General features: G+C 39.7%; 1 protein-coding gene and 1 pseudogene across 1 annotated transcript; one reads left to right on the forward strand and one right to left on the reverse strand.

Moving 5' to 3' along the window:
* Positions 1-1,670: 1,670 nt before the first annotated feature.
* LOC133899708 (CRIB domain-containing protein RIC10-like) lies at positions 1,671-4,535 on the forward strand. Its single transcript, XM_062340751.1, has 5 exons — positions 1,671-1,879; positions 2,077-2,162; positions 2,319-2,422; positions 2,549-2,630; positions 4,088-4,535. Exons 2-5 carry the CDS (start codon positions 2,105-2,107, stop codon positions 4,333-4,335), a joined length of 492 nt encoding a protein of 163 aa, XP_062196735.1. The 5' UTR covers positions 1,671-1,879; positions 2,077-2,104; the 3' UTR covers positions 4,336-4,535.
* Positions 4,536-4,888: 353 nt separating this feature from the next.
* On the reverse strand, positions 4,889-8,129 carry LOC133899465 (5'-3' exoribonuclease 3-like; annotated as a pseudogene).
* Between the last annotated feature and the right edge of the window lie 6,594 nt (positions 8,130-14,723).

Consider the following 14,723-nt stretch of genomic DNA (forward strand, 5'->3'; position numbering starts at 1 on the left):
GAGAGAGAGGGTTACAGGATGGGCGCAAGGCCAACGTGGAGGAGGCAACAGGAGCAACGGAGAGAGGAAGCTTCACGTAGTGCTTCACGAGCGGGTTCACCACGCTCGCCACCTGCTTGCGCTTTTGCACACCCCGAAAGAAGCCACCTTCACCGCTGCGGCGGCTGTCGCAACTGCGACGCGAGATGAGGCTAGGCCGCGAGGCCGGAGGGATCGCTCCATTTTCGCCGGAAATCCGGCTGTCGGTTTTTTTTTCCTCCAAAATACCTTTATACTCCTTACTTTTATGCCATATTTGAATAATAAAGAGTATTCTAATCGATCTGGACTATTTGATAAAAAAGACAGATGACCCAAATTATTTTAAAAACATCATAAAATTACTCTCTTTTTTCCATTCAACAAAACACATTAGACATGAGGGAAAGCCGTCATAGTATCTTTATTATATCAAATAAGCATTGTATCGTTCATTAAATCCGATAAAATAAACGATGGAGGTTCCTCGATTCAAACACAAAATTAGGAACCCTCTACTAGATAAGCTAAGTTATAAGTACCAAAATTACTTTCCTTAGGACAATGTTTAATTATTACATAATTAAATCCGTGAACTAAAAATGAGCATTCCTCATAACTCGTTGCCACTTGCCCCACGAAATTCGCACCATCCATTATAGTCTCCAACACCTCGATACAGTTTGAATTGATAATCACCTTGTTACACCCCACCTAACCTGCGAGAAGGAGTTCATCACGAAGGGCACGAGCTTCAGCTGCTGCAGCGGCATCAAGATAAAATATCTTACTGTTACTTGCCCCAAGAACATGCCTTGAATTTGATCTTTGTTTTGTTCTTACGTTTCTAATTAGCTCAACTATCCATCATCACGACTAACCCAGGGATAACGTTCTCCACACTCTTTGTTTTCTATATAAAACTGCGTTTAATAATCTAAATAACCAATCAGTTCGTAGAGAACAATCCCAGCAATTTTTCGCCAGTTTTCAGATCCAGGAGCACCCAGAAACGCGGCTCTTGACTGGTTCACAGGCATGTTCCACAACGTGGCTGCATCTCATGCTTAACATAATCCACTCGGTTAGATTCTTAGCTGTGCCTGTGAGGCAGCAGCCCATACATAGGGGGAAAATATAAGTAGTATAAAACTCTAGAACAATGCACTTGCACAGTTGCACGGCTGTATTTTACATGCTGTTTGTTTATCTGCATTTCCCTGTGAAAACAAGGTGGCATGCCAGGAGACAGATTACCAACGATGTTTTTCCCCGTCTTCCTTCTAGGCAAGTCTAACAAAATGGTTATAAACAGAAAAGAGATTTTCCGTCTCAAAAAAAGGAAGAAAAAGAAAAGGGAAAACATTGCCAAACAATTCAAGGAACCGTTGTTTGCAAAAAAAAAAAAAAAAAGGTTTTTAAAAATGTATGAACTATCAGTGACAGTTAATTGTGCTAGTTATTTAGGTACTGTGATGAAAATTTGGCATTTAGCCTTCCGTGTTCAGATCCTATGGAATAATCATTACCCATTAGGCCATTACAAATGTTTTCTGTCGAGTCAAAGTACTAGAGACCCGTTCTGATCATTCGGGCTACATCCATGAGAAGTCTAAATTTGTCATTATTTTAATTGTAGAGGGTGGGTACGACACAATCTTACAAACTTACTCTCCTTTCCTTATTTATTCCATTCCTGCTGCCAACCATATAAGTCCCAACAAAATGCGGTCTTCTTGTGGATGTTTCTCATGCCATACTACAAAAAAAAGGATGGCAGGTGATGGAACTGTTGCATATTCCAAATCATTCCATTGAGACATCCAAGGAGGGTATCAACGCCATAGCCTTCTATCTTGAGGTATGCACATTACTGTCTTGCACATATACCTCTATTGTTTTGGGTTTTCGACGACCATTTAGTGTTAAATCGTAAGTTGATACGTCTTCTTTCAGAAATGCATATTTTCTTTTGGAAGCCTCTTTTCAGCAATGCAGGCAGTTATGAAACCAAAGCTCATTGCTACCTTTGCTGCCTTGTGTTTTTTGTTTCTATAGGACTTCCTGTTGTGCACAACATCTACCGATGGCGTACAAGATGAAAGGTGTCTTCAAGGGCCTCAAGGTCATCTCTCAGATCTTCGGTATGTAATTAACATGTGTGGATTGTGATGTGTTCCATAAAAAGGAAAAGAAAATATGGATGGATTGTGACAATTCTGAGAAAAGCTTGAAAGCTCAAGTTCCTTTCTTTTGCACCAACTTGTTCTTCCTCGCTCATGTTTACACCATTGTTGCAGTGGTCAAGGAGCATCAGATGGAGATCGGTTATCCGACTAACGTGAAGCATGTCGCGCACATCGGTTGGGACAGCCCAACTGGGAGTGCAGCTTCTCCTATCTGGGTACATTGCATAATTCAGAATTATGAACAATGCTGCAATTCTTTTTCTGACCATTGCCTGCCTGCTTGGTTAGCTCCATTAGTCATGACTTGTTCCAAAGCTGATAAATACCAAATTTCTTTGTAGATGAATGACATGAAGGGATCACCGGACTTTTCATCGCTGAGCAATAACGGGCCGTCGGCAGGAACCTCCTGGGCTTCTCAAGGTTATTTTTCAGATCTCTTGCTCATTAGTTCATGCAGTGGTGGTGCGCATGTTTGATCCCATTGTTTCTGCTTTCTTTAAGGGAAGAATATTCTTCCCTTGTTTTGTTTTAGTGGCGATATGTATATGGGGAAGGAAAGTTGCAGTTGTCCATCCTAGGAATGTGCTCTCATGTTACCATAGGGTTCTTCGGATGAAAATCCATTCTAGTTTTTCCAGATGGACAATGTCATCGTCTTTGACTGCATTTTCTTCTTGGGGTGCCGTCTAGGAAGCTCCTTCTTTGTGTTTTGGGTGGCGGCCGGCTCGGGTTTGGCACTGAGCTGTTCTGTACCAGAGTAGACCATCTCATGCCTAGTTTAGCTAGGTAGATGGTTAGGTGTTGGGGTGCCGTCTAGGAAGCTCCTTCTTTGTGTTTTGGGTGGCGGCCGGCTCAGGCTTGGCACTGAGCTGTTCTGTACCAGAGTGGACCATCTCATGCCTAGTTTAGCTACGTAGTTGCCCTCTGTGTTGTGGTTCTGCTTAGTTTTCTCTAATTAACTGAGTGTTGCTCGTCGGACCCTTCTTATTATTAATATAACTGACAATTCTACTGCCAGTTCGTTTCAAATGTCTTCCAACTGAGGGCACGTTTGGATCTTTTGCTGGCGCTCACCTAGCTTGGCTGAGCAAAAATACACGCGCTTGGATTCCTTGCCGCTTGCCTCGTTGACTTGTGAAAACAAGCTTTTCCTTCGCTCGTTCGGACAAGCCGATTCGGCTCTCCTGCGCAGCAAGGCTGGGTGAGGCAAGGCCAGCAACGCGGGCAAGGAAACCAAACGCGCCCTAATTCATACCTTCTCTACTGCCAACAGCATGTTGTGTTGTTGGAGGAGCTGGGAATTTATGATGATTAAATAATAATATATGATCCATATGGATCCGGATTATATACCATTAGAGAGAATGCCTTTGATGAACCTTTTTGTTTCTGTTTTCCTCCAGATATTCATCTCTGATATTATATCTGCATCAATTCCTTTGAGTGAAAATACTAGCTAATAGCTGAAAATTGAGGTTCTCAATATCAGCAGCTCTACCGATAGTCCTTTGTGAAGTGTCATAAAGTACAAATTCTTTACAGTATATTCAGAAATTTTCATCAAAAAACCATCAAACGAAACAAATGTACTTGGATTATACATCATGTCTTACCAAAACGTACGTGCTTTGCAAAATAAACAAAAGCTTCTGCCGATGGGACTCCAGCAGCAGCAGGTCAAACATTTGCTATGTCATCCACAAAGTTTGTGTTCTGTCAGAAGATCTATATGATCTATTTAAACAAAGAGATTCCATGGTTTCAAAATATTGAGATAAGTAATAAATCTAAATTTCCTTGAATGCACGAATAGCATTTGAAAATTATGTCCTCCTATTCATGTTTGTCGCTGATTTGCTACAGTTGTCTTTTGACAGATTTTGATGAGCCTCGAGATATATCACCCTTTGGTATATTTCCAGAAAATACTAGTCAAGAAGCAACACCGTACCCTGACATACCAAAGCCACCCAGGAAATCCAGAAGGAAGAAATCCAAGCACGATTCACCGAGGGTGTCCACAAGATCGTCAAGGTCATCAAGATCAAGGTCCAAAAGCTCAGTTTCATCTACGGCTGAAACTATTGGTGTCGATGGCATGCAACATGAAATCCGGACTGTATAGGCCATTCTTATGCTCCGTCAGTAATCTCCATATTTCAACATTGGCGAAGGTAAAGTAGGCCGTCAAGAGATCTTCTGAGAGACCAAAACTTGTGCTTTGATATTCTGTTGTGAGGTTCAGCAAGACTAGTCCTCCTTGCCAAGTGATTGACCAGTTGTAGAGATTCTTTTATTCTTTTAAGTTTATATTTGAGGCAAATTAATACTAGCTATGTATAATTCCTGATGAACCAATATACTCCTGAGCCCATATGAAATTCGCAGCACCCAATGGATATTTAGATGACATCAGTCACATTACACAAGGCGGCATTGTTGGTCAACTTAGAAACTGGGGGAAAAAATGAGCCTAGTGAGACAATTGCTGCAGAATTTCTTCCATGTTTGCTAAGATCAAAAGAAGATTACAATCACAAGAATCAAAAGGCAACAAAGGACATAATACAACCAGTTGATTCCTTTTGGAGGCTAGCAAAGATGCATTATATGATTTGCACATGCAAATGCACAGAAAAAGTATTTGCCAAGCATGCTATGCTAAAGTAGCGAATGTATGAAACCAATAAATACTTCTCTATACAAAATGCATTTTGTAGCCGTTAAATACATCAGGGTAGTAAACCTGGCACAATCACTGTAAGATTTACATATAATAACATATTACACGACCGACAGCAGGATCTCAAGCATGTGGCAAATCAAACTTTTATTACTGCCATCTACGAACCGAATACTGCCCAGGACCTGCTGACAGAGCACCAGGATGTGATGAATATGGGTTGCCACGGTTTTGATGGTATACACATGGAGGTGGAACTCTTCCTCTTGAATCATGGTGGCTATCTCTAGCATGTGGGTTGGATTGTTGCCTTCCACGGTTATCTCGTTCATACTGAGAAGGCCCTGTTCTTCCATGCTGATAATGACCTCTTGATGGCAATGCGTATGCTGCTTGACCATTGGTCATATTATCACCAGGAACATGCCAGTCAGAACGTCCAGCAGGCTGCTCCATCCTTGGTGGCACTCCCTGATTACCCACATGGTGCCTTCCATTTGGATGTTGCTTGGGACAAAGGCTGTTGTTGTTGATGTATAAGGCATCAAGATGTATTTACAATGAAAATCATAAAGTCCAAATTTTGAGAAGCCAGAGCTTACCTCTCTCAATATAGAGAAGTGTACTTCGTGTGTTGCTAAAGCTAACATTATCAAATCTGCATCCTGCATTTGTAAGCATATAAGGGTATATATTAGCAGACCAACAGTGAATTCCTTGAAAATATAAAACATAGTTTACAGAACATACCAGGCCATACAAGCATTGGCGGGTATTTGGGTTAAATCCGGAGAGACTCCGTTGGCCACGAATATACGACATAATTTTATGTTCCCCTTCACCAGGAACATTGGCATCAGACAGAATAACCTTCAAAAGGCATTTAGTCAGAACATACATGATTTCTTCATAGTTAGTCTTTCTCTAATGCGTAGCCTTTTTCAACAAGTCATTAATATTATGGAACATATTAACAAAAAATACATGCCAAAATAAAAATTCAAATTGGTAACAAGTCGTACTTACTTTAATTTGTTTCCATCCAGGATCATAATTCAGTCTGAGATGGATGTAGTACTGCAAAGCAACTTAAAGAACAGCCATAAACTCTGTCCCAGGAGTAATAACATTAGAATCACAAGTTTGTGATTGTTGTTTTGCAGGAGGTATTCTGCCTTCCCTCTCAAACTCTTCAGGCAGACGTTCTTCTTCTGCAGCCTGGAGATAGAACAACACTGAGAAGTGAGTGCAACTATAAATGGTTGATACCGTCCAAAACCAATAATTGAAATGACAGTGTATGATCATACACTGAATGGAGGAAGATACTTCCACTAGAATACTGACCACATCAGCTGCATCTTTTGCAGCTCTGAATCGTCTAGAGCGCTGTTGGTTCATCTTAGCACGAGGAGCCACACCATCTGTAAACCCATTGTATAATCAGCATATACATCAGAACAATATCAGCAGTGTGCATTATAACAAGGTGTTATACATGATGGACCCAGCATTTAAAAGAGTAACTATCCTGAGTATTCCTAGTAGCTACTAGTATATATGACCATATGAACTCCAGTTTCTAGAACATTAGAATAGATGTACAGAAAAATAGTCGGGACAGAGTAGCGTTCATAACATTGGAATACATACCGATGGCCATGTACAGAAGCTTCCGAGGACGAACCATGACAAAAAGTCTATCAATGTAATCAAACATGCACTGGAAAACCTCTGCAAATGTTGTTGGGGAGGGCTGTAGCAGAAAAAAAAAGCAGAGAAAAGCATGGTCAATATAAGAGTGTAAAAGCAACAGAACAATAAGTTAACATTAAAAGGTTCTAATCAAAGAAGAATAGAAAAATGGTTGCCCTAAAACTGCTGATAGAGCAACAGCACACAGTCTGCTAGTCAACATAGCCTCCCAAGGGCATGTAGAATGCAGATACTTAAATGGACGTTTGTAGGGGAAAAAAACTTGTTTTTGCCACATGGGATACATCAGGTACTTCTATCATAGCATCGGTGCTAGCCACTAGGTACCATGCGTGTTCTCAAGTTAACACCTAAGCCCCTTCCAAACCGATGCTTGCCTTGGAAGCTTGTGCTATTAGATAGATGCTTAATGAAGTGGGACCCTAAGCATATTCCTAAGCACCCCTTGCATTGTACATGCCCAAATGTAAAAATGTCAACTCATAATAGGTAAATGGCAAATTCACAGACCATTCCCACCGCCTTGTCAGTTTGACAGACAACAGATGACTGAATTTGAATACCGAACCTACAGAAATAATTTGAATAGTCGAGTAGCAGCTTCCTCCAGACATGTAAACATGACGTGGGGGCAATTTTGCAGCACAATTTCCTAGCAGCAACCAGTTTAGCAGTACAGCAAAAGCTAAAGCCCACCAATTCCCCCAAACAAATTCCCCCATCTCATGAATTTATCTTCTCTCGCCTCGGAACAGCTCACGCACATCAACAATCCGAACACAAATCCATCACAGATTCACTGCCACCGCATCGAGCCACAGCATCGCACACCTAGGCAACCAGCCGGCTCCTGAGCTCCGAAGCCCAGAGCAACGCGAGCACAGCAAAATCGAACCGACACATCTGGAGGTGGAGGGCGGAAGCGTAGCCGGCACACGTACCCTATCCTCGGGGTGGAAGCACGGGTGTATGATGCCGTTCACGTGGAGGTAGAGGTTGTCGAACTCGAGCCCGTTGGGATTGGGCTTGGAGGTGTCGACGGGCACCTTGACGCCCTCGATCTCGACGTGCTCCTCCTCCACCACGTCCACCACCACCATCGGGTACTTCTCCGCCAGCCACCGGTAGAACGCCGGCACGCCCGTCTCCGCTTCCGCCTGGCCGGAAACCCTAACCCTAGAAGTGGTAGCGGACGCGGGGCGAGGAGGAGAAGCGGAAGCGCGCGAGACCTAGCTAGCTAGCTAGGGGGAGCGGTGGCGGGAGCGCACGGGGCGGGCGGCGGAGGGGACGGACCCTAGAAGAGGAGGTTTTACAGTTTGGACCCTGCTGACCTTTTGTCTTTTTGTTCCTGGCGCGTTGACGACCACGTGATCGGCTCGGTGGCCCAAGAGGCCCAGACAGCGAGAATACACGCTCATTTCAAAATACACGCCCATGCAGCTGGGACGTTTTCTAGTAGACCCAGTGGAGTGAAGACGTTCCTGTTGCCCCTCCTTGGGCCCAGCGAGTGCCCTGTTCATATCGTTTTTCCAACTAACGATAATAAAAGTATTGATTATTGGTTGCACATACTTAATGTGAATGTTATATTGGTTAGGGTATTTAATTTCTCACTCGTTGTACCATATATCTCACAAGGTGTCGTTCATTGGATAGATGACACATTATTGTCGCTCTTACAACTAGCGATGGTAATCTAAATATACAATATTTTAATATGATCATGTATTTTTACAAATATTATAAAATAAAAATAAAAAAATTTGAAGACTGACTAGGTCCAGATTTGTTCTGGGTCTAAAACTATCAAGAGGCCCAGATTAGCCTAGTGTTTATATATGGGCCCTCTCTTCTGACTGCATCAAACAAGGGAATTTTTAATTTTTATATTTTGAAATAAAAAAATCCGTTTGAAAAAATGCAGAACTATGCTATTGTCGCTGCTGGACCCTTCCAAAGGGCGATGGTTAAAATAAATAAACATGTTGCCCTTCCAGTTTAAAAATAAAAAAAATACTATGTTATTGCTCTAAATTCAAAACACTATAAAAATAGTCATGAAAAATTCTATAAAAAATTGGTAGTGTGGAGGATACTATGATATGATATAGCTCTCTAAAAAAATTACAAATAAAAATATGATTTTTACAATAAGAAACAAAAAAGACAAATTTATTGACTATGTACAATAAAATTTGTCTTTTTTCTTTCTCATTGTAAAAGTAATTGTTTGAGTTAAAAATCTTTGCAGGGTTATATTATAGTACCTTCTACATTACCAATTTTTTCAAATTTGTCATGACTATTTCGGTAGTATTTTGAATTTTGAGAGCAATAGAATGCAACATTTTTTATTTTTAAACCTATCGCCCTTGTTGAAAGTGCGACAGTTTATTTTTAAAACATATCGTCTGTTGGAAGGGCGATAGGTGTATGTCGCCTTTCTAGCAAGTGATAGTAACCTAATTTTGTAATTTTTTTCACCGGGCGTCTACTTTTGCAAGTTTTTGATTTTCAAAAAATAAAAAAAGCTCTTAAACAGGGCCCTTCATTTAGTTTGCTTGCGTTCCAAACAACCTCATGGTGGTTCTCCTCTTCCTTCTTCTGGCTTCAGCCTCCACGGACACATCAAACTGTTCATTATTACAAAGATGTAGCTATAAAGCTGGCAGAATCAAATGGGAAAGGGTTGAAAGGATACATGTGACTATGTGCAGATCTTTGTCATGTGGAATCTATGTGCCCGGGTTTGCGGTATTCGACCTAAATAATATAGTCTAGCCTTGTGGCTATGACATCATCTAATTTATCATGGATTTAAGGGTCTATATCGCACAACTCTAACTTCGAAATCTATGTTAAATCTGGAGTTTATATAATAAAATAAAATAGTTTAAATTTTTATTTTTAGTTTAAAATAAAAGTTAGATGACTTAATTAAATACCCTCAATTCACCCATAGCTTTAAATCCAAGATTTTTTGAAGCTAGATTTGGCTAGCTTGAAACTTTTAATTTAAAGCTATGCCAAACGAGACCTAAGTTGAGGAATCACTAAAAAATAGAAGTAGATGCATTGATATATAAGATAGATCAATGTTGTACTAACTTCTTAATCTGGGCTAGGAAAATGTTGTCCTCTCAAAAAATAGGAAAATGTGTTGCCATATCTTTCATGTCAACCATGAATTAATTTGTCGATTGGACATCGGAGATCAACACCAAACAATACAGTGTGGCGGTCTTGACTTACGAAACACAATGATTGTTGTCATGCACAATTCTTGCACAGCTAGAGCTGATGATGCCACAATAGTATAGTTTTGGTGTGCAACCTGCACTTGGTGGTCCAATGCATGCCACTTTGTTCATGCGTCCTGGAAAAGATTGTAATAGGCTTCACATTTATTTCTCTGCCTTCCATTGTTCGTAAGATTTTTCTTTGATTTGAACTTTTGGTTAAAGATTTTTCTCCCTTGAAAATACATTGCCAGTACATACACCAGATATATATATTTTTTCATTCATGTTACATGTTGTCCTATACCTTGTAAATTATCCCAGCTAATGTATCCTCTGAGTTGAAAAAAAAAAAGACTATTTCTGAAGCAGAATTAGTTGTTTCGCCTTATGCACGCTCAACGTCGAAATAAGAAAGCGTGGTGATTCTCATGTTCATACAAAATTATTTATCTAGATAATTAGCATAAGCTCCCATGCAGTTATCTTGAACCTCCTGATGTCTCCATTGATGCATGGCAGTAAGGTAGGGTCTGTAAGGTAGGCTGGCATCTACTAGCCCCCGTATTCTATTGCCGTATCTGCAACGAGAGACCACTCATGTCGTAGAAACAGCTGATCCAGTATTGAAGACACACTGTAAAGCCACGTACGCCCCCACACACGCAACAATACCAAAATAAATGCATGATGTTCCTTTGCTGTATTTAGCCGAGGTATTTAGTTGGAAAAACATATTATTTCCTATTGCAATGATCATGGACAAGTAGACAGCAGACCTAATCATCTTTATCACAATGACTCTCGATCTGTTGCTGCCACTGAATTATTTAGAAACTAGTCCACCTGAGCATGAATCAATTAAAGATCTATCATATTGCTAGTAGCCGAGTTAATTAGGTTTTTACTTTTTAAGACTGCTAAATTTCAGTTGATACCAGGTTACGGGACATCTATGAATCTAACCATATATAGTTTAGACTAAAGAATATTTACTAATTTCAGTTTCTTTTTTATTCGAGGACTCCTCCTCAGTTTCTTGAGGCGTTAAATCCAATTATCTCATTTGGACTACTTTTTTTGGGATCTTAGGAGGCATACCCAATTTGCTTATACAAGTAATTACTAATTTTGCAGGATATGAACCTTACTTACGTGGGAATATTGGACTTGTGGGTGGAGCAAAAGGCAGCCAACAAGTATGCTACTCAAATTGGAGGATTAATGATCCAAATACCCCAAATTTCAGGTAATTATATTTTCTTCAGGTGGCTAATGCAGCAGCAACTTTCAGGATCACGTAGTACATCACACTTGTGTGTATAAATGCAATATTTATATCACTGGGCACTAAGTGAGGACCTTATATGTATGTACCAAAAGGAACATTTTGCATTGTTAATGCTACAATATTTATATCTTAGTGGACAATAAGTGAGGGTTGAGTATTGAAGTTGTAAAGGGGGCAACTTTGATTTATTGCTGCTAAGCCCGCAAATTTAATGAAGGGTTATCTTTCTGAAAGGAGTTGAACAAATAAGACAATGATGCCTAGAGTATATTTACGACCATAATGTTTGTCAGCATTTATGGTTTATCCTTATATATTTACTCTAAAAAGGTGACTTAGAAGGTACCATTCCATTTTTTTCTACTTGACAAAACCTGTATGATCTAATTAATTATTCATCCGTATCAGATTTTCATTACAGCTATAACTCACGCCAAAAATCATGGAAGAATGCAGTCTTGGGCATCAACAAGGTATCCAAAAAGTCAATTCTAACCATTGTTTCTACTATAAAATATTTCTAATGATAATAATACAGAAGTACTATTAAAAAACATACATAAACATGTTTTCATACTTTAAATCTCAATATCTGCAAAGATATTGACATCCAAAATTTTGAAATTGTATATGCACATATCATGATCATATTTTTTTACCGAATGGAGTGCTTAATTTGTTTTCCAAATACTCTTCAACGGTTGATATCGCCATTGCAAACTAGTACAAATGTTACAACTCCTAAGATCATCCCTAACCATATTCCTTTCATTTTATTTCCTTTCCGATCCCTTCTCCATTCTCATTCTCTTTATTTTCTCTCATTTTCAACAGCTTCCCTTCGAAGGAATTCGTGAAGAAAAAGGAAAGAGAATCCTGTCCTGAAAGGAATGACCTTAAAAATCCATTTGTAATGAAAACTACGAAGAGAAACCGTTAGAGCGCTAAAGTAAACGAAAACCCCTTGTAAAGAGATTTTAGGCCTGACAGGAATCGATAGGTGATAAAAGCACTTCATATCAACCAACACAAGCATACTTATTTTATAGAGGTACAATCATGTGTTTGATCTCCTGTGGAGAGACATCTATCATTAACCATTATGTAATGCTCCCTGTTATGTTTTCTCTAGGGGATTGAGCACTTATTGCAAGGACCGTGTAGTACTGGCGTACTGCTTTAGAGGGGAAGGCTTGCATCATGCGGAATTGAAGTTGGTATTTCCGCATCAACCAGCACATTACACAAGGACATCGAGACCCACATATCAGTATCAATGTCAATGCGGCATTAGTGATGATCCAGACATGTTTCACGCTGAATGGCGTGTAGGGCTCCAAATGTGAGGTTTTCAATCTAACCGAAATTGATTGACCATGACGGATGATTGAGATTAATTACGAACTGGTTTTTCAGAATTAAAACACTTGCTTCTTTTGTTTATAATATTAGTTACTATTCCTGACCAGAAGATCAAATTAAAGGCACTTCCACAAAGGCATATAATCATATACTGTTGTCTAAAGAGAATTCATGCATACATTTCTGTGGTAATTTTTTTTTTGTTGCATTTCTTTAATTACGTTGAACTAAAAGGTAGTAACGGAATTTTCTATTGGGGTTAAAACAGTAGCAGAAGTTTAATATCCAATTGGAGAAGTTATCCCTGACATGATGGTTTTGGTGATGGATCCGTGGTATCAATCCTTGAATACTATAGTATATGGTTTTAATCCGGATGGATTCACTCTTATTTATGGGGTTGCAGCATGTGAAGTCTTACCATTAAATATATAAGAGGAAGAAAATAAAGACCCTAGGCCTATAACACATTATCGACGTAAGTGCATTGTCACTTCACTCTCAGTTTTATGGCTGTAACGTTAGATTTAAAAAATAAAATTTGGTATGTATGTCAGAATCAAGTTTTTATACATACGTTATATCATTAGTGTATCATCATAGTGTCGCAAATACAATAACGATATTAACTTATTACAAGAGGATTCAAAGATCTAAAAGAAAACACACCGAAAGAAAAGAGTTTCAGCGCAGGCGGGTCTTCCATCTTCCACATACGTCAACCGGAGGCACATAGCCTAAAACAGGAGCTCTGGGTCGAAAACGTCTTCATCAAAGGAACCAGCTTCATTGACGGGTTATGAACAGCAGAGGGATGCAAGAAAGAAGACAATGGGTGTGAGTACATAATGTACTCTGCAAGCGTACGAGAGCATGATATATGAGGCTTTAGTTAAGAAAAGGTTAGACACTATTTTACTGCACTAAACAACTATGAGCTATGACTTCAGCAATAGACATCCTATTTACTAAGTGTGAAGACACATCTATAACAAAAGGGATGACTCATCAGATTCCATCCGACTACCAAGACTCACCAGGTAATTCCATTACCTGGCTACCCGACTATCCATAGCAAAACCCTGATCCCAGCTAATTAAGAAGAAGTCCAAGCCCGCTCTTGACCGTGAGCACAGCTGATCGATCAGATTGAAACTTTGCAGAGTTTGCATAGCTTTCCCCACGAGTCGTGATTCCCGTGTTGCTTCACACTTCCAAGGTATGGAGTCGGGGTCTCATTATAATACCTTTACAAAGTTCCCGTCGATCTGTAGGCACCCACTGAGGTTTTACCGCTAGCAAACAATTTCATCGCTACAAAAGCACTCTCTTGTGCCACTCAACCGTCCATTGGTGCCTACAGAACCGGAGTGGTTGCTAATTAGTTGGTCAGGCCATACCTATACAGGCCTCGTGGTTGTGCGGATTACCTTGGTTACATGCTCAAGAACCCACATAGGAACAACCACAAACCTGTTGTGCAGCATCATCTCAAACCAACCATCCAGTTAGGATCTCTATACTATGTTGCTACAAGATTACTATACCTGATTCTTGTTGCATAAACATTAGTCAAGATTAACTTTTACCCAACTATGACAACACTAGCATATCTACCCTTTCTTAACCATGACTCATCAACTGCGATAAGGAATAATCATACAAAAGCTAGTAAACCCTAACATGGGATTTCAATTTTGACAATCATGCAATGAAAGATAAACAACTACATAAATATACTAGAATAGGAGCAAGATATTCAAGGACACTTTCCTTCAGCTGAGGGTTGCTTGAGGTCTTAGAAAGCTTGATATTGCAGACACACAAACTGCTCCTCTTCTAATCGACACACCGGAAAAGCATATAAAGAAACTACTAAGAACAGAACACTAAATAGTACTAAAACTAGGTAAAAAAAAAACCCTACAAAAAGATTCTACATGTCGATACGAATATTTGAACGTGAAAATCGCCCAAATCGGAGCTAAGAGCAAAAGGTTATAAGCTTTCGAAGTTTTAGGGGCTTTTTTACAAATTTTATTTATTTTCCGAGAATAAACCAATTTGGTTTTATAGTGAAAATCTTATTTATGATGTCATAAAGCGAAAAAGAAATGTTTTTCTATTAAAAACCCTACGGAGTAGGTCCATAGACCCATGGACCATGAGCTGGAGGTCGGTCCATGGTCCACGGTGGACCGATTACAAAAGATTGAAGGGGT

Source organism: Phragmites australis, chromosome 18, assembly GCF_958298935.1.
Source record: "Phragmites australis chromosome 18, lpPhrAust1.1, whole genome shotgun sequence".
Classification (NCBI taxonomy): domain Eukaryota; kingdom Viridiplantae; phylum Streptophyta; class Magnoliopsida; order Poales; family Poaceae; genus Phragmites; species Phragmites australis.

Bases quoted from the DNA above. Each gene is read 5' to 3' on its own strand.
- LOC133899708 (XM_062340751.1), top strand. From the start codon at position 2,105: ATGGCGTACAAGATGAAAGGTGTCTTCAAGGGCCTCAAGGTCATCTCT. The intron at 2,163-2,318 runs GTATGTAATTAA...CCATTGTTGCAG, and splicing joins GGTCATCTCTCAGATCTTCG to TGGTCAAGGAGCATCAGATG. The intron at 2,423-2,548 runs GTACATTGCATA...ATTTCTTTGTAG, and splicing joins GTGCAGCTTCTCCTATCTGG to ATGAATGACATGAAGGGATC.